Here is a 24,890-nt window from a genome sequence, read left to right as displayed (position 1 = left end):
GCCTGAGGACCTGATGCCCAGAGCAGCGTCAGCCCTCCACAGCAGGCGGGGTCACTGATGAACAAACAGGGGAGTGAGCCCAGCCTGCACCATGGCCAGGAAGCCAATGACCCCTGGGCTGACCGCGGGAGCTGTCAACAAAGTGATGCAACTGGGGCCCCTCTCTGCTGTGGCCCCATCTATCGCTCAATTTGCTCAGAAGTCTTGCTGCTGTGAGGTCCTGGCAATGGGTCACCAGGGAGGAATCCAGTCATTCCGGCCAGCACTGAAAACAGAGTTCTAGGCGGTGACACTCTGAGGACCAAGATCAAAGGTCTTATTCCAGCCTTAAGAGGCCTTCACTGTCTGGCTCCTCCTGACTTCTTCACGTGGTTTTCCACAACTCTCCATCACAGCCTGTACTCCAGAAGGACCGTTTCCTCCTAAATTTCCCCTGTACCCGTCATGTATTTTCCTCCTTCTGCACATTTCCAAACTTTTTTTTTCCAGTCCTCTGCTCCAAAAATATCCTTCTTTGTTTCAAGCCATGGATGATGTTGATGAAACTGCTCTAAACTTAGATGTAGTAGCAGCAATAGCAGTGATGACAGCTACCATTTATTTGACAATTACTACGTGTTCTTTAAATACGCTGAATCCTGTTTGCTCCTTCCAGCTTGTCTGTGGGCAGGTACTTGTGTCCTTCTTTACAGATAAGCTATCGAAGGCTCAGTGAGGTAAAGTAATTTTTCCAAGGTCCCATTGTCAACAAATGGTGGAAAGAAACTTCAAACCCAGGTCCATCTGTGAACTTGCAAAGCACTTCCATATCCATGACCTTATTTGATCCTCCCCAAATCTGTGGGAATGGCTGGGCAGGTATGACCATCCCCCTTTTACAGATGAGGAAATGACTGTTGCATTGCCAGTAAATGTCATCGGGGGTTGCTCTAAGAATTTAGGTCTCCTGAATCTTTTTAGGTGCAGAAAACAATGATTATGCTGATGGAGTTGTCATGGCTGCCTTAATCTGAATTCAGATTAATCTGGGATTCAGAATTTCGTCTACTCTCTAAAGTGCAATTCTGTGCATTTTTAAGTGCATCAGTGCCCAGGAGAGGCACTGATGGAAAAGTTACCCTGTGGAGGAAATATCAGATATGTGTACTCTATGTGAATTTATAAAACAGACTCATGAAAAACCATCTGCCAACAAGCCAGCATTAAAGAAGAGACTTAGAGTTAAACATAAGGAGAAACGAACAATTTTGCTCCTTTTTCTAAAAATACAAACAAACAAGCAAAACCCACTCAGGTCCTATGGATGAGGAATAGAAGTCTCCCCATTGCAAAGGTGTGCCCTTTGACCCATGTTGTTTAGAACTAAAACTATACCCTTGACGAGCCCTGTGTTCCAGAGCGGAAATGCTGATAAGCCGGGAACAGTAATTACTTCCACATCTGAATGGCTTGCCCCCGACCATGACCCTCCGGGCCATCATACAGAATGTCTGATCTGTTTCTTTCTTACAAAACACTCCTGGGCCATGAAATTGTTGTGCTTGGCTCCCAAGGCAGGCCCAGCCCTGTGGTTCACCTCTTCCCTAAATTTCTGCACAAACGTGTTCGGTTCAGTGTTTCCTTAGACTTGGCAACTTTCAGTCAATGTCTCAGGGGGCATCGGGTGGTCTGGGAGTGCAATGAATGTTCAGGAAACCCTCAGGCCAGCTCCTTTGTCTGATTACATTTGTCCCCACGTCTGGGGTCTCAGCCCACTCTCAATGGCCCTGGGCTCAGCCAGGCCCTCGTCACTAGCTCAAGGCTTGGCAGAGAGAAGGAGTGCTCCAAGAGTATGGATCCAACTTGAGGAGTTGCATTGAAAAGATCGCTAGAAATAGTTTCTTTACACACACACTGACTCCTGAAACTCTTTTCTTTGAAGATGTGGCATTCTTCTTGGGAGACGGCATTTATGAAAGAGTACATGACTACACATTTTTTGTTTTATTTTGTTTTCACACATGAGAGTTGACCAAATTCAAGAATCGACACCTTTTTCACAGGGGCTCTGGATAACAGAGGAGCCACTTTAGTCCACACGTTTCCCATGCTTCTTATAGCAATGCCTTAAACATATGTGAATTGAACCATATTTTAAAATGCACCTATTAAGTTTGATAGTTAAGAGAATTCTGCGGTGAATTATTTTTAAAGTAAGGACTCTTTCTTAAGTATTTAGCCTATAAATTTTTTGGTAACAACTTTATTGAGATATAATTCACATGCCTTATAATTCACCCATTTAAAATGTACAATTCAATGGTTTTTAGTATATTCACAGAGTGGTGCCACCACTACTACAACTAATTTTAGAAAATTTTCATCGCTTCAGAAGGAAACTTGTACGATTTTGCTCTCCCTCCCCCCTCATCTGTCACCTCCATCTCCCCCCAATTCCCAGTCCTAGGAACCAATGATCTACTTTCTGTCTCTATGGGTTTGCTCTTTGGGACATCTCATATATAGAGAATCTACAATAAGTGGTCTTTTGTGACTGGCTTCTTCATCTACATAATGTTTTCAAGTTCATCCATGTTGTAGCATACATTAGTATTTCATTCCTTTTTATAACAAATAGCGTTCCTTTGTATGAATATAGTACATTCTTTTTTAATCTATCAGTTGATGGACATTTGAGTTCTTTCCACCTTTGGCTGTTATGAATAATGCTGCTATGAACATTCATGGTCAAGCTTTTGTGTGGACATATGTTTTCGGTTCTCTTGGGTATATACCCGGGAGTGGAATTGCTGGGTCAACGGTAACTTTAAGTTTAATTTTTGGAGGAACTGCCATTCTATTTTTCAAAGTGGGTGTACCAGTTTACATTCCCACCAGGAGTGAATGAGGGTTTTGCTTTGTCCACATCCTCACCAACACTTGTTATTGTCTGACTTTTCAATAGTAGCCATTCTAGTGGGTGTGAACTGGTTGTGGTTTTGATCTGCATTTCTCTGACGGCTAGTGATGTTGAGCATTTTTGCCCGTGCTTATGTATTTGTATATCTTCTCTGGACAAATGTCTACTAAGATCCTTTGCCTGTTTTTTAATTGGGTTATTTGTCTTTTATTAAGTTGTAAGAGTTCTTTACATATTCTAGATAGAAGTCCCTTATCAGATACACGATTTGCAAATATTTTCTCCCATTCTGTGGGTTGTCTTTTCACTTTCTGGATAGTGTCCTTTGAAGTACAAAAGTTTTTAATTTTGGTGAAGTCTAATTTATTTTTTCTTTTGCTGCTCATGCTTTTGGTGTCAAAACTAAGAAAGCATTGCCAAATCCAAGGGCATGAAGGTTTATCTCTCTGTTTTCTTCTAAGTGTTTTCTGGTTTTAGCTTTTCCATTTAGGTGTTTGATCCATTTTGAATTAATTAGAGGCCCAAGTTCATTTTTTTGCATGTGGATATCCAGTTGTTCCAGCACCATTTGTTGAAAAGACTATTCTTTCCCATTGAATTGTTTTGCCACTCTTGTTGAAATTCAGTTGACTGTAAATGTGAGGGTTTATTTCTGGATTCTCAGTTCTATTTCATTGATCTATACGGCTATCCTTATGCCGGTACCACACTGTCTCTCTCTGTGTCTCTGTCTCTCCTTTTGTTATCAAGTTCCTTTACTATTTCCAGAGGATGCTTGGTGTTAGCCAGGCACAAAATCACCCTGGCTGAGTCCTTCAAGGAACTTAGAAAGCTTGTTTCTTCCTCTTGGTCAGTAATGTCACCAGCAATGACTCTTTCAGGTCACCTGTTGTGATGCCTCCAACCATGAGTTCCCAGTTGCTGAGATCACAAGGGGCTCAAACCTGTATTGTGAGGAGAGGAGAGCCAAGGAGCCTGGGGACCTGAGGCAGCCTGCTGGGGCTGGTGCTCCCCATGCCCTTCCTCCAGGGATGGGAGGTGTGGAGTTGCCTGGATTTCTAGGGCTTTTTCAAATGTCCAAACACCCCAAATGCCTAGCTTTTCCGCTACTCTTTAATCCACAGAGGAGGGTCCAGAGACTGTGCTTCTGGCATGACCTTAGGACCGAGGCATGAGGAGACGGGAAGGCACAGCCTCAGCACACAGCTGCCCAGGGATCGCCGAGGTCCTGACCCCACACCCGTCTCTGGACCAGAGTCCGGACCCCTGACCCGATCCCGCACCCCGCACCCCGCTCCGGGCAATCACCCGGGCTCACCCACTGCGCTGAGCCATGCTGAGCCCCAGCAATTGTGAACTTCTAATCCTGGAGCGAACTCTTCTGGCTCCCAAGGTATGAAAAGCAAGCCAATTAGCTACGGGATGGAAAACAGGTTTTTCTGCCAGAGAGAGTTATTTCCAGTAGATTCATATGTGGCTTGCTCGTGCTTCTGCTCCTCTCTCTAATCAGCTGGGTTCTGCTGCAGAGGCACTGGCCAAGTATTATTTGGATGGATGTGATATTAACATTTCCCCATGTCAATAAAAATGCTCCAAAAGCAGTATTTTTCGTAGGTGCAAAATATTACATTGTCTGATTATATCATAATTGACCTAACCATTTCCTCCAGAAAGAGACTGGGATCTCTTCGGGGGACACAAGCACTAAGTTCCTAATGCATTTCTTTGCATAAAGCTATGTGTCATCAGCATTGGTGACCAGCACTACAGTCACACCCAATCTCTCCAACAAGGGCAATCCACAGACAATTCCCTTCACTTAAGGGTCAGCAGCCAGGACATGGCCAGGACTGTCCACAGTGCGGCCTGGCCCTCAGTTCTGGTTCTTTTGTAAAATCCACAAAGGTAGCCTTTGAGCCACAGAAAAAGAGAGTTTTTCCAAAGGGGTGTGTTAGGATTCAACACTTTAAGTAGAACAATTTACATCTAATGTCAATCCTGAAAGGAATCAAAGAGAACCTTCCTGTCAGACACTTGCTGTCTGAGTGCATGGGAACCTGAGAAACTGCCAGGCGAGGCCACATGGCTCCACCCAGGTGCCAGGGTCTGAATGAGTCAACACTGGACACTCAGAAGGAACAGAAGGGCAGACGCAGACCCAGAGGGCTGTCTCTGTGGCCAGAAAGTTCCCTGAAGTCTCGTGGCATTGCCTGCAGGCTTGATGGCGTCTGTGACAGAACCCCCACAGTTCATGCCCATTGTTTTTACCTGTCTCTCACCTCTTCAGACGACCTCTGCCGCCTCAGACCCAGCCATCACTGCCAGGGCAGGTGGCCCTCTCTCAGTTTATTTTCTTTAGTTATGGATTCCTTTTTGTCCCCACACCCTTCTCCCTCACCAGTGTGAGACGTGTCCCCGAATGCCTGAGCGTCTTTATAAATGCACAGTGTCATTAAGTGTTCACATGTATCTTAATTAACGCGAATGGTACTGGGCTTTGACCCTGTTCTATTTCTTCCTCCCAGCCCTGTGTTGGTGCTGTGTGTGGACGGTTTGTTGTTCCTCAGGCCTTTATCAGTTTGATGTCAAGAAAACTAAAACTACCAGATGAAAGACACACTACAGCAGTTTTGTCTGGTGCTGATTTGTTGAGATTCCAAGACCCGAGCAAATGTCCTCCATGTCATCTTTGCATTTCACTCACAAGGAATGATTCTCCTCAAGATGCAAATAATGTCAGACTTCCCCCTCTGATTTATTACGAACCACCCTTAAGCCTGGGAGGTAGTTAAAATCAGGCATTTTAGGACTCCTCTTTCAGATCCCACAAAAATTCTGGGCGAGGGTGAGGGTCACACAGCCCCAAAGGGGTCCTCAGGTGTCCAGATCGGGGCTCCCCCGATCCAGGCAGTGCTGTGGTCTCACTGCACAGCACGTATCCACTGGCCTCCTTCTATCCGGCAGGGCTCTGCCAAGGGGGGGCCTCTAGGCAACTCCACGCCCTCTGCACTCGGCCTGCCCGTAGCCCTCCACACAGGCCCCACGGGGCCCTGCAGTCATCTCCCTGTCACGGATGAGCTCAGGCCTTGTTCTTCCCAGTCCCTGGGAGAGAGATGGCAGGCTCAGGCCACTGTTCCCTTTTCAAGCCTCCAAAACACAACAAACTCATTCTGCCATGACAGGGCATCAGCCTTAAAACCACAAAGAACTTCTGAATGTAACTGGGGTGGGGGGTCAAGATCTCAAGAACAGTAAAGTCTGGTTCTCTTCCTGGAAGGAGAAAAATTCCTTTCATTTTTTCCTAACCAGCCATAAGCCCACTCTGCCCCCACCCCACAAGGATGAACAGAATTACTTAAACAAAACAGCCACAAAGCTAAACAACCAAAATTTCTCAATCTCTCACCCAGCATCCTGCTCCGCTGATGTTTTTTGAGCACCCGCTGCGTTCTAGATGCTCCGTTAGGCACTTGATGGAAGCAATCTCATTTTACCTTCACAACGATGCTGTGAGGTAGAGGTAATAGTCTCCGTTCTCCAAATGAGGAATGTGAGATTTGAAAGAAAGTCAGGGAACTGGCTCAGGGTCAAGTAGTGGAGGCAGAACGGGCACCTCCCTGATGCACGTGGTTGAGATGTGTATAAATATGCTGGGCCGAATGGACTTATGTTCATAACCCGATGCCTTTTAGAAAACTGCATGCCATCTGTAAACCCTTCCTTTGCTTAAAGTTAAAGACAACTCAGTAAGCGAGCTTGGCCTTGCTGGATTCTTCTAGAACATTCTGCCTGTCTGTCCCAGGGGATGTGTTCAAAACCTGGCTCTGCCAAAGCTCCAGAAATTCATCCTGTCATGTCTCGTGCTGCACTGGCCTCACTGTCTTCCGCGGGGTGAGCAGGGCCATGCTTTTCCAGAAAAGGTTGACAAGAAGTTCAGCCACAAGGAAATCCGTCTCCTCCTTCTTTTTCCTCCCTTACTTTCAGAGGATTGTTTCTCTTTGGTGGTAGAAACTTCCCCCAGCAAAGGGAAGGCCCTGGAATTGGACATCCAACAGTAGGTACCATAAACTGTCTCCCCACCACACACCAAAAGAGACTCCCAGATGCTCCGAGGTCTCCCACTGGCCAGGCTGGACTTGGACTCTATGGCTTCTCACCTCTTTTGGCGCCAAGCTAATTTGTTGCTCTGCCAGCCCGTCCATGGCCCCTTGGCTGTGTTAACTTGCAAAAGCAGGAAGCCTCACTCATCTGCCACATGTTTCCATCTATGGAAAATTAATTTCAAAGGATGGACTTGTGAATCCATTTGTAAAGGTGTGACATTGGCACATTTCTTCACCATAGGAATGCCGATGACTATGGGCTGACTATCTTTTATTGCCCTTTTTAGCACAAGAGTTCCTTAAACCATAGATGGGGAAGAGATTGTGCCAGTCTGGCAGACAGAGAAACTGAGGCAAAGAGGGGGTGAAAGACTTCTTTCTCATCAGAGAGCTGGAGAGCAGAACCTGGTCTCAATGCTTCTTTCCTCCAGACCAAGTTTTTCCACTTGCTGCTGTAAGGATCTGCACCAAGTTCATGGCCCTCAGGACACCTTTTACTTCTTAAAATCCAAAAACATTAATATAGTCCCAGGAAGTTAGTTTCGCTGCAGCTACTGGAAACCAGGAAGGGTTACTCAGTGAAAGGAGCCTGACACTGGGGCAGCACTGCCCCCTGGTGCCCACTGGGAGGTGTGTTCCTCTCCCCATTCATCTTCTTCAGAGAAGAGGGCAGGGTGTCAGGTGGGCACAGACAGGCCTCCACCCACACACTATTCCCGTAACCAGACCACCTGCCAGGCAATGTCTGCCAGCTTTTCAAGTGGCCCGAATAACTCTGTGAGGGCCCACTGTGTGCTGTCACAACTCCGGGAGGAACACACGAGTGTCTGTCACCGCTTTTTCCAGAGAGGTCTCCCCATCCACCGAGGACACAGTGAGGTCTCTGGGGACTCCTAATCCCAGTGCCCCCACTTCCACTTGGCCAGGCTGATACTCCAAGAAGGTTGGCATCTCCCCTCCACAGCCACCAGGGAGCTGATGCCCTAGTGCCCTTGATCACCAATAGGGTAATCAATGAGTACCAACAGGGTGATCATCTTCCCCTGTATGCCAGGCTCAACGCCGGCTTCTCCCTCACCCAGTCCTGTCCCTCCTAAGCATTTCCTCTGGGCACTCGAGCTGCACAGAGAGCAAACGCCCCTGGTGCAGACCGAAGGTTTCTTCCACCTCCTGCTGTCCTGGCTCTTCCCAGGCCTGGCCTCCCCGTGATGTTCAGCCCCCATGAGAGTAAGCGAGAAGCTGGATGCACAGAGGTTGCAAACTCTTAAAGATGAGGTGCCCCCTCCCCACCCATCCACCCAATTCAAAATGAAAAACTGTAAAACTATAAACAGATATAGCAAAATCCAGAATTACAACAAATTCTGGTTTCCTATGATTAGTAATTTGATGTCTTTTTTTAAAGTATCAAACTTGAAACTTTTCCCCTCCTCAATTTTTGGCGACACAAACAGAAGCTTGACGTGCCTGTTGCACAGTACTCACAGGGTTACGGGGGGAGTGAGGGGAGGCAGAGTGTGGGGCCCAGAGGGCCAGGAGCCTCAGAGGTAAGAACAGGAGTGGGTGGAGACAGAGATGGGAGGGGCAGGCTGTGGGGAGGGGCTGCAGTGGAGAGGGAGGTCTCTGGAGATGAGGCGGCCGTGTTGGCCTGAGCTAGAGCTAAGGAAGAGACAGGGGACTCCGGGAAGCCACCAGAGCCTCTGTCCTGTTGGCCTGACCTGGCTGTACTGGGTTTAGAAAAGTCCCTGTCACTTTCTGTCTTGGGGAAGCCCAGACGAGGCACAGGCCCAGGTCAGATCCCCACAGGAGAGCAAAGGGAAAATGAAGAAGTGACGACTCACCAGATGGTGCTCCCAGGGAGATGACAGGGTATGGGAGGCACTGGCTGCTGGCTGCCAGAGGGAGGCTGCCCAGAGTGATCTGGTGTGGCTTCGCAATTAGCTCAAATCCTACCCCTTCCACTGACAGGACTCCAGACACCAGGGAAGTTACTCCACTGCCCCTGGCCTCAGGGAGGTAGAATGGTAGGGAGAGAGGTAAACAGTGTTTCCTTTCCTTTTCTTTTTTACTATTTAAAAAATTATAGTAAAATACATGTTACTGCACAAAGGGAACGATCGGCTCGCCGCGAGACAAAAGCCCTTTGTCAAGAGGCAAGATGGTGGCAGAGAAAGGGCATTTTATTACAGCTTACTAGCAAGAGGGAAGATGGCCGACTAACATCCGAAAGAACCATCTTAAGGGGGCACAGAATCCTGAAGCAGCTTTATAGGCCAGTGGGCTATAGGGGAGGGGGTTAGGGATGTTGACCCTCTGGTGTTACAGACCGGGGGTTGCCACACCAGATCTTTCAGTTTTCATTGATGATGGCTATCAGCCTAGACTCTCTGTTTGGGGAGTCACCACATTCCTAAGGAACTCAAAAGAACGAAGTTATCGTCTTATCACAGCTGGGAGGTATATGCAAAAGCAGGGGTCATAAAATCTACAGAACAGGTGGATCTCCTGGAGGGTACAAATCCAGCTGGGTTAGTTAGTCAGAGGTCATTCAAAGTTACGACATGGTCTCTTTTCTACAATATGGTTTCCCTTATGTCAGCCGTGTGTTGAGCTGGTTTCATACATATAACATTGTTTGCTATTTTAACCATTTTCAAGTGTACAATTCAGTGACATTAATTATATTCATAATGTTGTGCAGCCATCACCACTATTCACTTTCAATAATTGAAACACCCCAAACAGAAACTCTGCACCCATTAAGCAATAATTTCCCATTTCCTGTCCCCTCCAGGACCTAGTAACCTCTGGTCTACTTTCTGTCCCTATAAATTTGCCTATTCTATATATTTCATACAAGTGGAATCATATAATCATATAATCATCCTTTTATGTCTGATGTCTGGCTTTTTTCACTTAGCATAATGTCCTCAAAGTTCATCCACGTTGTAGCATGGGTCAGAATTGTCTTCTTTTAAGGCTGAATACTATTTCACCTTACATATATACCACATTTAGTTCATCCATTCATCTGTCCATGGACATTTGAGCTGCTTCCACCTTTGGCTGTTGTGAGTGATGCTGCTCTGAACACGGATTTGCAAATATCTGCTGGAGTCCCTGCTTTCACTTCTTTGGGGGATATACCCAGAAGTGGAATTGCTGGGTCATATGGTAATTCTGTTTATCTTTTTAAGGAAATGCCAAACTGTTAATGTTTTCTTTATGTTTGGTTGTAATGTTCTGTTTCAAAAGAGTCCGCTACTTTTCTAGCATTCTTAAAACTCTTCCCTAATAAAAATAATAGAAGGCCCTAAAGTATTTCTGAAACAAAACAATATCCGATTGTTGAGTGACATGGAATCCAGGGGCAGCTGGCGCTCGGGGAAGCCCCCAGGAAAGCCACCTCTAAGGGCTCGCTGGGGTCGCCACCTGAGAGGGGATGTGCCACCTTCTGTCCCAAAGGCCGCTGACGCTCGAATGGCGGCCCCTGGGAGTAAGGCAGGGGCTGTCCCCATAGCTAACCTCCGCTTGATCGCAAGAGACGGTAAGAGGAAAGGAGCTGGACAGACGCGAGGCCGTGGCCGCGCGGGCTCCTGGCCTGGGGAGCCGGGCCCTGCGCAGGTGTCCACGGCCGCCAGAGGGCGCGGAGGAGGCTGCCTTCACCTGTCGGGCCCGGCCAGGCCTGGGCCACAACCTTCAGCTCCTTTAATCCTCAGATCCCCTCTCCCCGGGGAGGTGGCAGTGGGATTGCGGTCTCACCAGGTCGGCCACAGGCAGAAGTCTCGGCGAGGAGTGGGGGACATCTAGAGCAAGGCTGGGTCTAGCGCCTCCTAGGACGTGGGGGAGGGAAGCCTGAGGGTCTTGGCCATCACCTGGCCCTCAGACGGCAACAAATGTTGACCACATCCAATCTTCTGCGACTGTGGCCCTGCGCTAAGTGTCCCCCCAGCGTGCTTCATGCCCCTTTCTCTGAGAGGCTGCGGGCTCCTGAAGGGAAGGAGCGTCATGCACCTGTGTGTCCCGCACACAGCAAACACATGCACTCATATCCCCACCCCCACCCCCACCCCCCCCCACCCCCCCCCCCCGTGCCATGTGTAGGTCCCAGTGCTCAGCGGTTGGATGGAGTGAATGATTGAGTGAATGAATGGGAAAAAGTGAGTCTGCCCCACAGGCCAGCAGAGAGAGAAGTGAACTGGGGACCTGGAGACTAGACTCGTGTCAACCCTGCCACTGATTCCATCCCATCAAACCACAAGGTTTATTGGCACCAAAGGGGTCCAGGCCCAGAGACGCAGATGATCCCTTTTAAACTCATTTGAAGGAAAATACAACAGCCGGAATTGGGAGCTTTGGGCCATAGAGTGAAATGCAATGTATATAAATATGAATACCTAAGTATATATTTGAAAATAAGGTAGCAAAGAGAATCTATAAATGTTTTAAAGTTTTATTAAAACCTCATTAAATTTCATCGTTTTGCTTGTACTATTATATGAGAATTTCCTTGTTTCTAAGAAATACATGACTAATATACATACCCATTTAATATAAGGCATATGGCTCAAAAACAGTCCAGAAAAAAGTACTTTTTGCTAAAATTGAAAATTAGAAGAAAAAAGTTCATTAAAAATCTATAAATGGGGAGGGGGCATTTGACAATCCATTGGGGGCACCACCAGGAAGCCAGCCCTGGGGAGGGGGTGTTGGGATGTGGGCTTTGGGTGCATCTATGACCCATGGAGTAGGGGTAAGTGTAAACCTACATCCAGGGTGGGCAGCAAGAAAGGAGGGAGAGAGGTGCAGGCTCATGAGGGTCAAGGTTCAGGAGCTGCCTGGGCATCAGGGAGAAGGCGTAGGCCGGCGGAGCTCCACAAAAGCCAACACAGGTAAAGGTGCAGGATGGCCTATCTGTTACACCCAGAGCTGGAGTGTGGCGTGTGGGTGAGTTGAGCTGATTCAAAGGCCCAGGTTGGTTGCAGAATTGGCGTCTGATTTACCCATAATCCCTACCAGGAGACAAGTTCGCAGGGGAGCAGGAGTGCTGTCCAGCTCACAGTGGTCCTCTCAGACCACAGCCGTGCCATCCACCATACTGGGCCTGTTGCAGTTCTTTCTTAAGATTTTTCAGACTTTTTCAAACAAGGAGGGAGATCTGCTCTCTTAATTGAGGCTGCGGGTCAGGCCTGTGGAGACATCAGATCTGAGTGGTGAGGGGGCAGGCGATAATGCTTCCCAGAAACCTTGACAGAAGCTAAAAGCCACAGACTTGCTGGCTTTGTTCATGATACACAAGCCTGTAGAAACTCCTGCCTATTTGGACAAGGAGATGTGTGCAGAAATGTTCACTGCAGCATTATTTGTAAAAATGGAAAACTGTCTACTAACCAGAAAATGGATAAAATGTTGTGGTAACAGCCTCCTGGTACTCTAGGTCCTGTACAGCAGCCTCCCACATTGAACAAGGCTGAGCTGCATAAGCAATAGATAGCATACTGCAGAAACGACATTGTGTGACTTCCAAGGCTAGGTCATAAAAGACACTGTGGCTTGCACCTTGCTCTCTCAGATCACTTGTTCTGAGAAAAAGCCAGCCACCATGCCACTCTAAGAACACTCAACCAGCCCTATGGAGAGTCCATGCAGCAAGGGACCAAAGCCTCCTGACATCAACTTGCCAGTTGTCTGGGCGAGCCATCTTGGAAGCTGGCCCTCCAGCCCCCGTCAAGCCCTAAGACAACTGTCTGTGACTGTCTGTCGCTCCAAGCCTACATCTTTAATGCCGCCTCCCAGCCAGAACCACTCAGCTAATTCCTGACAGAAACTAAGATAGTAAGTGTTACTATTGCAGCTTAAATGTTGTTACTAAGGTTAGATGGCATCTGTTGCTTTGCATACAGCAATGGGTAACTAATACAAATGTTATATTATCAGACAGTGACATCACAGTCTGCTTTTTAAAAAGGAATTAAAATGGCCACGCCATAGAATTCTACTGGGCTTTAACTGAGAATCTATGAGAACCCTACCTATGTGGCACATTAACAGGTACTCAGCCAGATGCTTGTTGCTGCACTTTTATGTGATTTTGTTCCCTTCTTTCACATTTCCAAGTGAATTTCTTCTCCCTTGATAAAACAGGTTTTCTTCCCAGTTTGAATATCATCTGAACGTTCACATCTGGTAGGATGAGTCCATCAGTTCTCACAAGTTGGAGAGAAAGCCCATCTCCTCTTCAGGACATGCGCATAACTGGGCCAATCCCACCTGAAGAGAGAGATCACGGAAGGTGAGCTTGCCTCAGTGGCCTCTCACTCCATCTTCCAAGCACTGACTGTAAGGAATGGGATCTAATTAGGCACTACTGAAGTGGGGGTTTGGGAGAGAAAATGCCAACTTGAGATCCTGGCACCTCTACGCAGCAACCCGAACGTTGAGGGATTTTATTTTAGGTTCTCAATGAAAGAACTGTGTTACTGAAAGGTTTTTTTTTTTTTTGAAAAGTAAACAATACTAAGACTCAAATCTGTACAATCACATATAAGATTTATCCCTAGGGAAAAAACTGACAGCTCTCCCACTCCCAACCAGACAAAATATGTATTTCTTGACTTCTTAAAAGCAAGGGGAGCACCAGGGTGCGTGTGAAGGTACCCATCCCTTCACCTACCATTTGCCAAGTTGCTTAAATTACTGGCTTATCCAAGACAAAGACAACTTTTCTGTGTCTGCAGTTGAGTGAGGCATATATTTAAATATGAAAGAGACCAGTGAAATTCAAAGACAATGGAATTAAATGAAAAAAAAAAAAAGCTGTAAGCCCCTGCAGGACCAAGTTAGTTCAGTACTCCACACTAGGGTGACAGTCAGCCCCTCACCCACGGGGATCCTTGTAAATATCCAGGTGAAACATGGCTCCTTGCCACACACCTGGATGCTAGAAAGCTAAGCAGGGCCCACTTTGAAGAGGGAGAGAAAAATTGGACATTTGTTAGTAGTGTCTTACCAACCCCTCCTTTTAGTCCCCCATCTTATGCCATGTCTTCACAGATCTCTGTTCTCAGAGGTGTCAACTCCTCCCTCTCCCCATCCCAAAGGACTACAGAAAGGAGTGGCATTATATTTTGGCAAGTCCACAAACACTGCATCTAAAACAGTGGTTGTGTGTGGCCAATGGGGTTTCAGACTACCCTTTGAGAGCCTGGCAGAGAACAAGGTCTCCTTTCACTTGACCCTCCTTTGCTAATACAAGGCTGTTTGGCTGGGCCCAGCACCCCATGGGGCATATGTTCAGGCCAAGAATAGTCTTCATTCTTCCTGTGAAGCTCTGAAAAGCTGCTAAAGAACACAGGAAATTGTCAGCCCGTTATTTTCTGCTGAAAACGGCAGACACTAAACTTTGAACATTGTGTGGATTAATGCTAAATCATGGGAACCAAGTTTGCTTGAAAAGTAGCAATGTTTTTGTCAGATGAGATACTCCGATAAACCATCTCAGTATTACTTGCAAAGAAGGACATTTTATAACTCCTACTACTAGCACCATGAAAAACCCATTCTTCACCAAAATTACCTTGCTTCCCTGGTGCGCCCTATTGTTGAAACATACTTCATTTCTAACTCCAAAAGGCTGCCTCTTTGTACAAAAAAGCAGGTCTAGAGACCTATTATGGCACGATGCAAACTTCCTGAAAATGAATCATCACCTAAAACTGGGGAAAAACAGACTTCCGGTGTGTCGTGGCCCTGGCATCACCTCTTCCATCAACATTCAAAGATAATCTCTTGAAGTCCAGACACCTTCACATGTGCAGTCAGAATGTAATCTTCACTCCAAACCAGCAAGGAAGACGTGGGCCCTGTTTTATAGCTGAAGAAACAAATGTCCAGTAAGGAAAAGTAACATGCCTAGTTCACACAGAGCTGGGATTTGAACCTAGATGATGAGCGTGTTCAGTGTTTGCTAGCAGACACCAGGTAGTCGTATAGCACAAAAGTGAAGTACACAGTCCCTGGTGTCACCAAGACTGGTTCAAACTGCAGCTCTGCCAGTTGCTACCCATCTATTGGATAACTCACTAACATCTCCAAATCTGTTTCCAAATCTTCAAAAGGATGACACTGGCATCTATAAAGGATTATATGAAGATACTGTACATAAACTATGTAGTTTACTGTCTGGAACAGAGCAAATGTTCAATATATAATAGTCATTATTATGACTAAAGGGGCAGGGAAAATATCCTGAATGAAGTACATGAACTTGTGTTTACATTGGCAAGCTTTTTATTAGAAAGGATTTCAGTTTACTGGAGTGGCGGACAATAATTTTTCCTCTCACATCAAGTAGGATACCACAACAGTTTTCACTAAGATTTTGTTGGGGATTCAGCAATAATTGAATATTAATGATCTACAAACTTAGATCAATGGCTTCCGAAGTGTGCCGGACAATTTACTGGGGCTTGAGAAGAGTGCCAAACTTTTTTTCCACTCTTCAAAATTTTGTTTCATAATGTTCACATTAACATAGCAGCACATTCATACAATTTATTATACAATTATGGATACATGCTTGAAAACATTTTCATAAGGAAACAGGATCAGGTTTGGAGGTGGTGATCTAGATGCTTACTAAGTCAACGCTTGCTCTTGCTGCATTATCTGGCCACCTTACCCTCTTTCCTCTTTCTTTTTTCTCACCTCCACATTCCCAGGTCAGTTTCTCCAAGAGGTTAAAAGGCATGAAAGGTGTGAGGAGTCAGAATGTGCAGGTGGTAGTGTGACAACAAGCCAATGACTCCAAGAGGCAGGAGTCTGTATCCAGCTTTCAAGATTACAACCTGAGCTACATAGAAATAAGCCATATGTCCAATCAACTTCCCATTACTTGTGAACTTGATTTAAAAAAACAATTAGATCTTATTCCACTAGGTGGCAGTAAACCTCTGCCCCAAGATATCCAAACTTCACTGGGATTAGTGTTCACTTGGTCAATCCTGCTTAATTAGAAAGATAGTGGTTAGCGAATTACTACCCTTAGATAATGTCTCTAACAATGGAGACTAAGCACTGCCTGTGCTGCTGTTTACAAGCTGGGCTTTCCTTTTGCCTTCCTGAACATTACATGTATGTATTGTGAATGACCATATAGCAGTTCTTAGAAATCCAGAGGCCATAGAGCAAAAACAGCCCTCTATATGCTTGAAAAGCCTGGAGTCAACAGTAAAAAGACCCTGCCTTAAATGTCCTGTATCAGATTCAGGTAAAACCTTAGGCATGACATGGATAAAGACTTGTGACTTCACTAAGGTGGTAGAATAAAGGTGATTTACAAACATCACAGAATTTTTTTTTTTTTTTTTCCTTTTTCTCCCCAAAGCCCCCCGGTACATAGTTGTGTATTCTTCGTTGTGGGTTCCTCTAGTTGTGGCATGTGGGACGCTGCCTCAGCGTGGTCTGACGAGCAGTGCCATGTCCGCGCCCAGGATTCGAACCGACGAAACACTGGGCCGCCTGCAGCGGAGCGCGCGAACTTAACCACTCGGCCACGGGGCCAGCCCCCAAACATCACAGAATTTTTAAATGGTAACTACGAGAATGTTTCTAGAAGTAGTACTTCACGATTTAGGCACATGATCTATACAAACTCTTTCATTTTGCTTTTTCCAAATTCAGTAGGTTGTTCTTAACTCCCTAAAATCAAACCTTTCTGGTTAGAGCTGTTAACCCACTCACTCTTAACACATGACCAAAACAAACAAACAAAACCCCCGAGGTATTCACTTACAGTTATTCCTGAACATCTGATTCTGGTCTTGGAAATAACAGCGAATTTATTTTAAAAAACCATTTGCAACATGTTATGTTCTCCAACAGCAGAAGGCATTTTAGTATGAACTAAACTTTTCCAAGAGAATTTTATAAACTAGTGATGGCCATCAAATAAGAATAAATGCTTACTGCAATATTCCTAAATCATGTTTTTAATGTCCCATGAGATCTGCTTTAAAAATAGTACCCTGAGGGGGGCCAGCCCTGTGGCCTAGTAGTTAAGTTCGGACTGCTCCCACTTTGGTGGCCTGAATTTGGTTCCCTGGTGCGGACCTACATCATTTGTCAGCAGCCATGCTGCGATGGCAACCCACACAAAATAGAGGAAGCTTGGCATAGACGTTAGCTCAGGGGGAATCTTCCTTATCAAAAAAAAAAAAAAAAAAAAAAGAAAAAGAAAAGAAAAAGTACCCTGGGGTGAATTTATATGTCAAGTCAAGATTCTATAATGTCCTAATATATGTTTTACATTTTAGATCTATATATCTTTGAAGAGCAACAAGGATATCTTTCAAGCATACTGATTTATTTAAATCCTTCAGCCTCTGAAGTAAACAAAAATACTGGCTAATCAGAATTATTAGTTACTTCCTTTGCTCGGATCATTAATTTTAAAAAGTAACAGACATGGTGAAACTCTTTAAGGTAATGAAGTGGGTTGTATTAATTCTATTTAAAATATCGGTGCCAGCTCCGCTGTGGCGGCCCAGGGTTCGGATCCTGGGCGTGGACATGACACCGCTCGTCAGGCCATGTTGAGGCGGCGTCCCACATCCCACAACGAGAAGGACCTGCAACTAAGATATACAACTATGTACGGGGTGGGGGGTGGGGGGAGGTTTGGGGAGATAAAGCAGAAAAAAAAAAAAAAAGATTGGCAACAGTTGTTAGCTCAGGTGCCAATCTTTAAAAAAAATAAAATAAAATATCATGGAGCATTAAATTAAAATCTCTATCATTTGACCTCAGTGAAAAGAAATTATATCACCCTCCTTCCAGTTAAAAAGTTTCAGTTCCCAAGGACCTGAGAGTTTACCTAATGTGAATGAGCTGGGATTTGTTCTCAGAGAAATAACATATTAATGAGAGACAGTAATCAGTAGAGAGATACTGTATCTCATAAATTAGAAAATTAGCACATACACATTCTAAATGAAACAACCATACAAGAGAAGAGTTACAATCCTGGAGGAAGCAAATTCAAGTTGAAAAGTTTCTCCCCCCGATTCTTTTAGCTTTGTATATCACCTGTAGAATATTTAAGACCTCACACTCTATTACATCACAACATTGTTTATTATGTGAATTTTTTTTACAATACAAACAAAAAAATACAGAAATGCAATATATGAATACAGCTAAATGCAGAATGGTGACTTTTTTTTCTTTCAAGAGGCCATGATTCCCATTTCTAGTAAAATAAAGAGACTGCACATAGGTAGAAATAGGTTGGTCATTAGCTTCACAATTTTGCCTAGAAACGATCTATAAATGCTTTTTCTTCCCCCTGCTACTTACCATAAAGTGTAAAAAGGGAATTAAAGGAAAGTTTCCTTGTTGGTTCCTACCATATGAAAGATGCTATATTCTATTTTAGCAGGGCCAATATATGGAAAATACCTAAATTAAATGTTATTACAAAAATGAAGCAGTAATGAGATTCTGGCTAAAGAGGGCACTAAATGAGAATAATATATATTTAAAGAATCCAAAACAAATAAACAAACAAAAAAAAAGGTTGTTATAAAAAAGCTCTAGGTGCATTGTAAGCATATAGGTTTTTTTTTTTCCATGTGTATTTTTAAACAATGGAAGTGTCAAAAAATAGGGTCAACTGTGTTAGACTAAATTACATTATTGTATACGCTGCATTGAATGGAACCTTTGTATTATAATTATCAGAGAAGCATAGTTTGCATCATATTATGGCAATTTATCCTCAATGAAAACCTTTCAGAGTCCTTTTATTTTGGAATATCCTGTAAACAATCAAACCACCAGAACATGATTGTACAATAGTAAAATGTTTTCTTGCATTAAATTGAAGACATCTGTTTAATAAAAAAAAGAAAAGAAAATGTAGGAAAGGTACTTAGAGCTGTTAGTTTCTAAGTACACAACACCCTAGACAATTCAAGGCATCTTAATCTTCATCAAGAACAAAAAAAAAATTTTTTTTTGTCATGCTGTTAAATCCATCATTAAGGATAAAACTGGTGCAAATTGGTCAAACGGATCCAACAAACACTGATGTCCAAGCTGGCATATTGGCAACTAATACGTAACTGGTGGTCAATAGAGGGTTTAAAAGATCTTCCCTTTCTTCTTGTTCTTTTCCAAGGTTCTAAATGATTAAAGGAAAGTAATCAAAATGAGTGACTACATTACAAACATTATAGACAACATATGGTAGCAATAGCTAGCCAAATTACAAGAGTGTTGGATTTTCAAACACTAGTTTTTCATTTAAAAAATTACAAGATTTAGAAGTGAACAATGAGGACAATGTTAGTCTATAAGAATATTTTCTTAGACAATCCAGTATTTGACAAAACTCCAAGATAAACAGTAGAAAATATGACAAAGAATCATTTATTCTTCCCAAATGAAATAGCGTATATTGAAAAAGATCAACTGACGTCAAATAGAATATCCTTTTTTCCTACTGCCCATTTGTATTCTGAAATGCATTTGCTTTTATAAATACGTTTTCCTCTTCCTTGGGGAAGAAGTTAATAGAAGAATAGTGTTACAGAACAAACATCTAATCTTGAAAATGTTTATTAGTACCAAGAGTTAACTGCAGAATCCTTACAGGGATGCCACTTTTCAGTGTTAAATGGGACTTATGAGGAAAAAAAGAAAACCAAGGTACAAATATTACTGAGTTTCGTATAAATTAAGAGCAAGTAACTGATTAGATGTATTAGGAATTAAATATCCAAAATTTTATCTTAAGGATTTTATCCTAAAGAAATAATTCAACATAATTAAAACATACTCTGTAAATGTATAAAATATCTTTGTAGCAATGTTGTCTATGCTTGCCAAAAACTGAACACAACCATTATGTCCATAAACAATTGGGAGAAGGAGGTAAGAAATTGATTATGGTGAGTCAACTGGGAAGAATGTTATAGGAAGCTACTAAATTATAATTATGAAGATTGTTAAGTCATGGAAAATGTAGTGAAAAGAACAGAGTACATAGATTGCATCCATCTATCTAAAAATATTCATCCACGAAAATGATTGTCCTTGGGATACATGATAATAGGTGATGTCTTTTAAAGTGTTATTTTAATCTTTTTAAAATAAGTAGGAAAATAATTCTTTAAAACATTATTATACATATTTCTTGGGAATCTGATATTAGTTACCTTGAAGAATTCTGTTGTTCTAAAATACGTTGCTGGGCTTCCCAGTTTGCTTTTTCATCTTCAAACTGACGACGTTTTTCCTCTAATTCTTTGTGTTGTGCTTCCAAATTCTTTTTCATCTGCTCATGGCGCCGTTGGAGCTAAATCACAGGACAATATACAAAATAAAACTATTTAAGAAATCAGGAGCAAAAGCAGAAATTTAGCAGGGACAGCAGTCTAGTTTCATCCAGGCATTCTAATATTAAAAGTATGGGCACTGAGTTCTTGTGCTATAAATTCAGAGTACTACCTGGAAAGCACTGTCTAGGATTCCTCCTCCTGTAGGACTTGCCACTCAAAAGGCCAGTGACCCAAGAGAATAATCTTGGGAAAAGGAAAAAAAGTGAAACAAGCTTACAGTTGTGTAGCACTTTATAATGAACACATCCTATCTTATCATCTCACTCTTCATTACTCACAAGCATGTATAAAGCTGAGCAGGGAAGACACCATTGCTCCCACTGTACAGATGAGCAAACAGTTGCAGAGTTTAAGTCACTTGCCCAAGATCATTAGTCAGAAATTACAGAACTGGGATTTGAATCTGTCTCCTAATTCCAAGTTTAAAAAGCTTAGATAAGTGGAAAGAAAGTGGGTAGATAAAAACCCGAGTTTCAAGGTCACAGTAAGGTTCCCTGATTCTTATAAAGCAGTGGTTCTCAAATGTTAGTCTTCGTACAAATCTCCTGGAGTACTTGTTAAAAATATAGAATCCTGGACCTCATATAGACATAGTGAATTAGAATCTCTGGGTGAAGAGTCTAGAAATCTGCATTTTCAACAAGTCCCAGTGACTCTAATACAGGTGGTTCTTCCTACATTAAGAATTAATGCTGTAAAGAATTCTGGCTGAGAGATGGGAAACACTCATGCAAAGTAACTACAGAAACCAAGAGCTTATCTAATGGTTCATTAAATAATTTCATTTAGGCACTACTCAGTCTACTTCTGAAGAAAATACTCATGTAAAATAATTACATTAAATCTAACTACACTGAATATCTAAGAGCTATTCAAAATCTTCAGATGTCCAGGAATTATGTTCTATTAAAAGACTGCATTACATCAGTGAATTAACATCTTAAATTTGGATTACAATATAATTTTGAATACAATTTGTTTTCTTAATTATTTTGTAAACCCACAAAAATAACTTCATATTCATTCCTATTACAATTATTTCATGCAATTCCTACAAAACTATCTAAGATAAATTTAAGCAAACATGAGTGAAATTTGAGGTACCATCTTGCTGATGACAGCAAACAAGTTACTAAGAAAATATTAGAAAATAGGAACATAGGAAAATGCCTCTAGTTACACATATATATATATATAAATATATAAATGCAAGTAAATCATAAACACACAATTCAGAATGGTTACCTCTGGGAAGGAGACAGAGGGATGCAAGAGGGGAGATGCACACAGGGGCCTCAAATAAATGGATGTCTTATTTTTTAAGCTGGGCAATAGGTGTTCACCATTCTTTATCTGTCCGTTTCTGTTACACATAAGTATCTTCTGTGTTAATTGTAGACAGGTAGAAATACAGGTCACAATCCCTCACTCTCAAGGAACTCTTATGTTAGATGTGTTTCAAAGTCCAGAATTTTTCAGATTTTAGAAAGGCAATGCTACTTAGAGAGGTGTATATACTGCACTTAGAAAACACCTCTGGAGCTGTCTAGGGTACACCTATAATCAAATAAACTACTATTTTTTGCAAGTAAAATATAGAAATATTCTCATCAAGTGGGATAAAACTATTAGTTCTATGTCTGGTTTTGCATAGTTTTCAGAGCTTTTTAGGATTTGAAATTGTGGATACGTGATTGCGGGCTTGTGTAGTGATTAAGAGCACGCTTAAAGAGTTAAGTGGGTTCAAATAATGCCTTACAACTATGCAGCACGGATCAAGTTGATTATCTTTCCTCCCATATAAAAAAAGGAGATGGACAATAATATCCACCTCACAGGGCTATGGTGTGACTTAAATGACATAATCAATGAAAGATGCTTAGCACTGGGCCCAATGTGCTGTGCTGCTAGATATTAGCAGCTGTGCCCCATATTTCTAGCACAAACGAACTTGAGAAAAAACTGTATTAAACAAGGTTAAGTAGGTTTCTTCACCTATTTATTTATATACACAAAATGGCTTACATATTAGGGGACACTTGGCTCAGATCTCTTTACAGGTCAATCTGATACTAAGAAAGATTGCATACTTCAGAGAGTAGTTAAGTTTCTCAAAACTCAGTAACCATAAAAACCCTTGAAGGTTCTTTGGCTACAGTTTCATAATTATTTGTTATAACATTTACTCTTAGCAGCTGGTCATAAAATATGTCTATACCTAATGTAAATTTAACTACTTTTAGATTTTGAATGGAATCTAAGTGGAGGATAATGCAGAGTCTTGATTACTCCTGTTTTTATTCCCCTTCTGATATGGATTTTCAAGATTATTGATTAATTAGTGAAAGGGTAAGAGATTCAAATGCATAGATTTAGTAACAGGCTGATAAATAAGAAGACTAAACTTAATCTCCAAAATGTCATCTTAATAACAGGTGCCAGAGATGCTAGTCTTGCAGTGATTGGCAGCGTCAAACCAGGAGGAATTATTCCATATCACCACTGAATTAAGCCTATGACAAATATAATAGTGAAAGTTTTTTTATAAGCAATTACAGAAAAAGCCCAGTAATTTAAGAGAAATCTAATGTGGAATAAGAACATTTTCTCAAAATTATTAAATACTTTAGTCACTCCATGCATTCTGTCTACTCAATGGATTAGAGTACTTTGGTTATGTATTTAGTCAGAGGGTTTCAGTAGTTTATGCAGTAATTACAAAAGCAATGAGACCAATTGTCAGGATGTAACAAAACAGATCTGAATTTCCTTTTAATCTACTTAGATACAAATATTAATAACCACATATAACACAGGTATCTTATTGAATTTTATCATTAAAAGTCACTTTAATGTCATCCATATTACTGTAATTCCATAAAAATAATTTTTAGCATAATAACAAATCTACGCTGAGAAAAATCTCATGCTGAAATCACTGATTTATTTTATGTCTACCCATAGTTTCTTCTATTGTTCTCAAACATCAAACCAACTACTTACTCTATAGATTCTTGTCTTGGTGTTTTTTCCTCCATCTTTTATTTCTTGTCACTTATTGAAAGAAATGTCTTCAAAGTCTTTTTGATTAATAGAAACTAAATGCATCCCTCAACATTGGAGGGATTCCAAGGTAGTAGATAAGCTTGCTGGGATGCTTTGTCACTATCCAATTTTGTAACATTGGGAATTACTTTGGCAGTATATTACAAATAAGGCCCCACTCATTTACAAGAATATCACATTCCTTCATTTTCTTCCCTTTGCCTGCCTGTAATTTATCCTGGCATGTCTTGAGTTCAGTTAAGAGTTTTTCTTTCTTTCTCATTCATACGCAGGTATGTCTGGTCTATTATTATTATCCTAACACTAGTTTTCGTGTGTGTGTGTGTGTGTGTAAGGAAGATTGGCCATGAGTTAACATCCATCCCAATCTTCCTCTATTTTGTAAGTGGGATGCTCCCACAGCATGGCTTGATGAGTAGTGTGTAGGTCCACGCCCAGGATCCGAACCCATGAACCCGAGGCCGACAAAGCAGAGTGTGCAAACCCAACCACTATGCCACCAGGCCAGGCCCCTAACACTAGTTTTTCTTCTTACAACCACCCAAAACTCTGATTTTTACCTTTCTTATACTGAATATCTGGAATGGTTTATAATTTCATTTCTCCTAACTTGCTCTTTACAACTAATAATTCATTATAAGTATTCTATTATGCCTTCCTACCAAGTATACTTGTGTCCAAATACTTACATATTGAAGTATATATTATTTTACTATAAACACAGTGCTTGCTTTTATTTCTCTATTTTATTACATTAGGGTATTATATTAGATTTCAAAAAAATGTGTAGAAAGGTTATATTATTTAAGAATTTTATTAAAGATATTTACTATTTTAAAAAGGAGTACTTGTCTATAAGAGGTGGAAATATTAGGTTGATTACCTCAGCTTCAGAGTCCTTCAGTTTTTGAACTTTTTCTTTGACCTTCATCTCAAACACCTGCTCCATCTCCATCTCCATCTTCTTCATCTTAGCTACATGCTCCCTTCTTTCTTCTTCCATTTGGGCGAGAGGGCTCCTGTTATGACCATTAAGGATAATAATTACACATCTAAAAATGAAAAGTGTAATACAAAACTCTGAAACAGTGATGAAAACAAATAAAATGCTGTATGCCATTACTAAATTCTCTGCTGTTTTTCTGAAAATAAGTTTCAAAATAATTTTTCAATTCTCCTGACACCATCTTAAATGACAACACAGATTTGAAGTTTTATGTATAAATGCTTTAGAAACTTTAAAATTTATAAATATTTATAATCTTGAAATTCCTTCCATGAGGTTTCATATCTAAACCTGAATCTCTAGTGAATAACTATTACGAAAATAGATCTAAATAACAAAAGCAACTGTTAGTGAGATATTTCTCTAAACCTAGTGCATATCAAACCTAAAGATGACAAATAAACTGAACTGTAGAA

General features: G+C 42.1%; 1 protein-coding gene and 1 long non-coding RNA gene across 6 annotated transcripts in view; both read right to left on the bottom strand.

Annotated features, from left to right (window-relative positions):
• Positions 1-13,068: 13,068 nt before the first annotated feature.
• Positions 13,069-14,875, bottom strand: LOC138923803 (uncharacterized). The gene is made up of 2 exons (XR_011437934.1): positions 14,712-14,875; positions 13,069-13,272 (listed from the first exon to the last, which is right to left on the bottom strand). It is a non-coding gene; the product is annotated as an uncharacterized lncRNA (long non-coding RNA).
• A 3,241-nt stretch (positions 14,876-18,116) lies between these two features.
• The window catches only part of SEPTIN7 (septin 7), a 202,958-nt gene continuing 196,184 nt past the window's right edge, over positions 18,117-24,890 (bottom strand). For all 5 annotated transcript variants that reach the window (XM_070264828.1, XM_070264827.1, XM_070264826.1 and 2 more), the window contains 3 exons: positions 24,352-24,487; positions 20,220-20,359; positions 18,117-19,183 (listed from right to left, as the gene is read on the bottom strand). In XM_070264828.1, coding sequence (XP_070120929.1) covers positions 19,144-19,183; positions 20,220-20,359; positions 24,352-24,487 — 316 coding nt within the window. In that variant the 3' untranslated portion in view covers positions 18,117-19,143. The remainder of the gene's footprint in view (positions 19,184-20,219; positions 20,360-24,351; positions 24,488-24,890) is intronic.

Source organism: Equus caballus, chromosome 4 (assembly GCF_041296265.1).
Source record: "Equus caballus isolate H_3958 breed thoroughbred chromosome 4, TB-T2T, whole genome shotgun sequence".
NCBI lineage: Eukaryota > Metazoa > Chordata > Mammalia > Perissodactyla > Equidae > Equus > Equus caballus.
The sequence above is the reverse complement of the archived record's forward strand: the minus strand, read 5'-3'. Positions and strand labels throughout refer to the sequence as shown.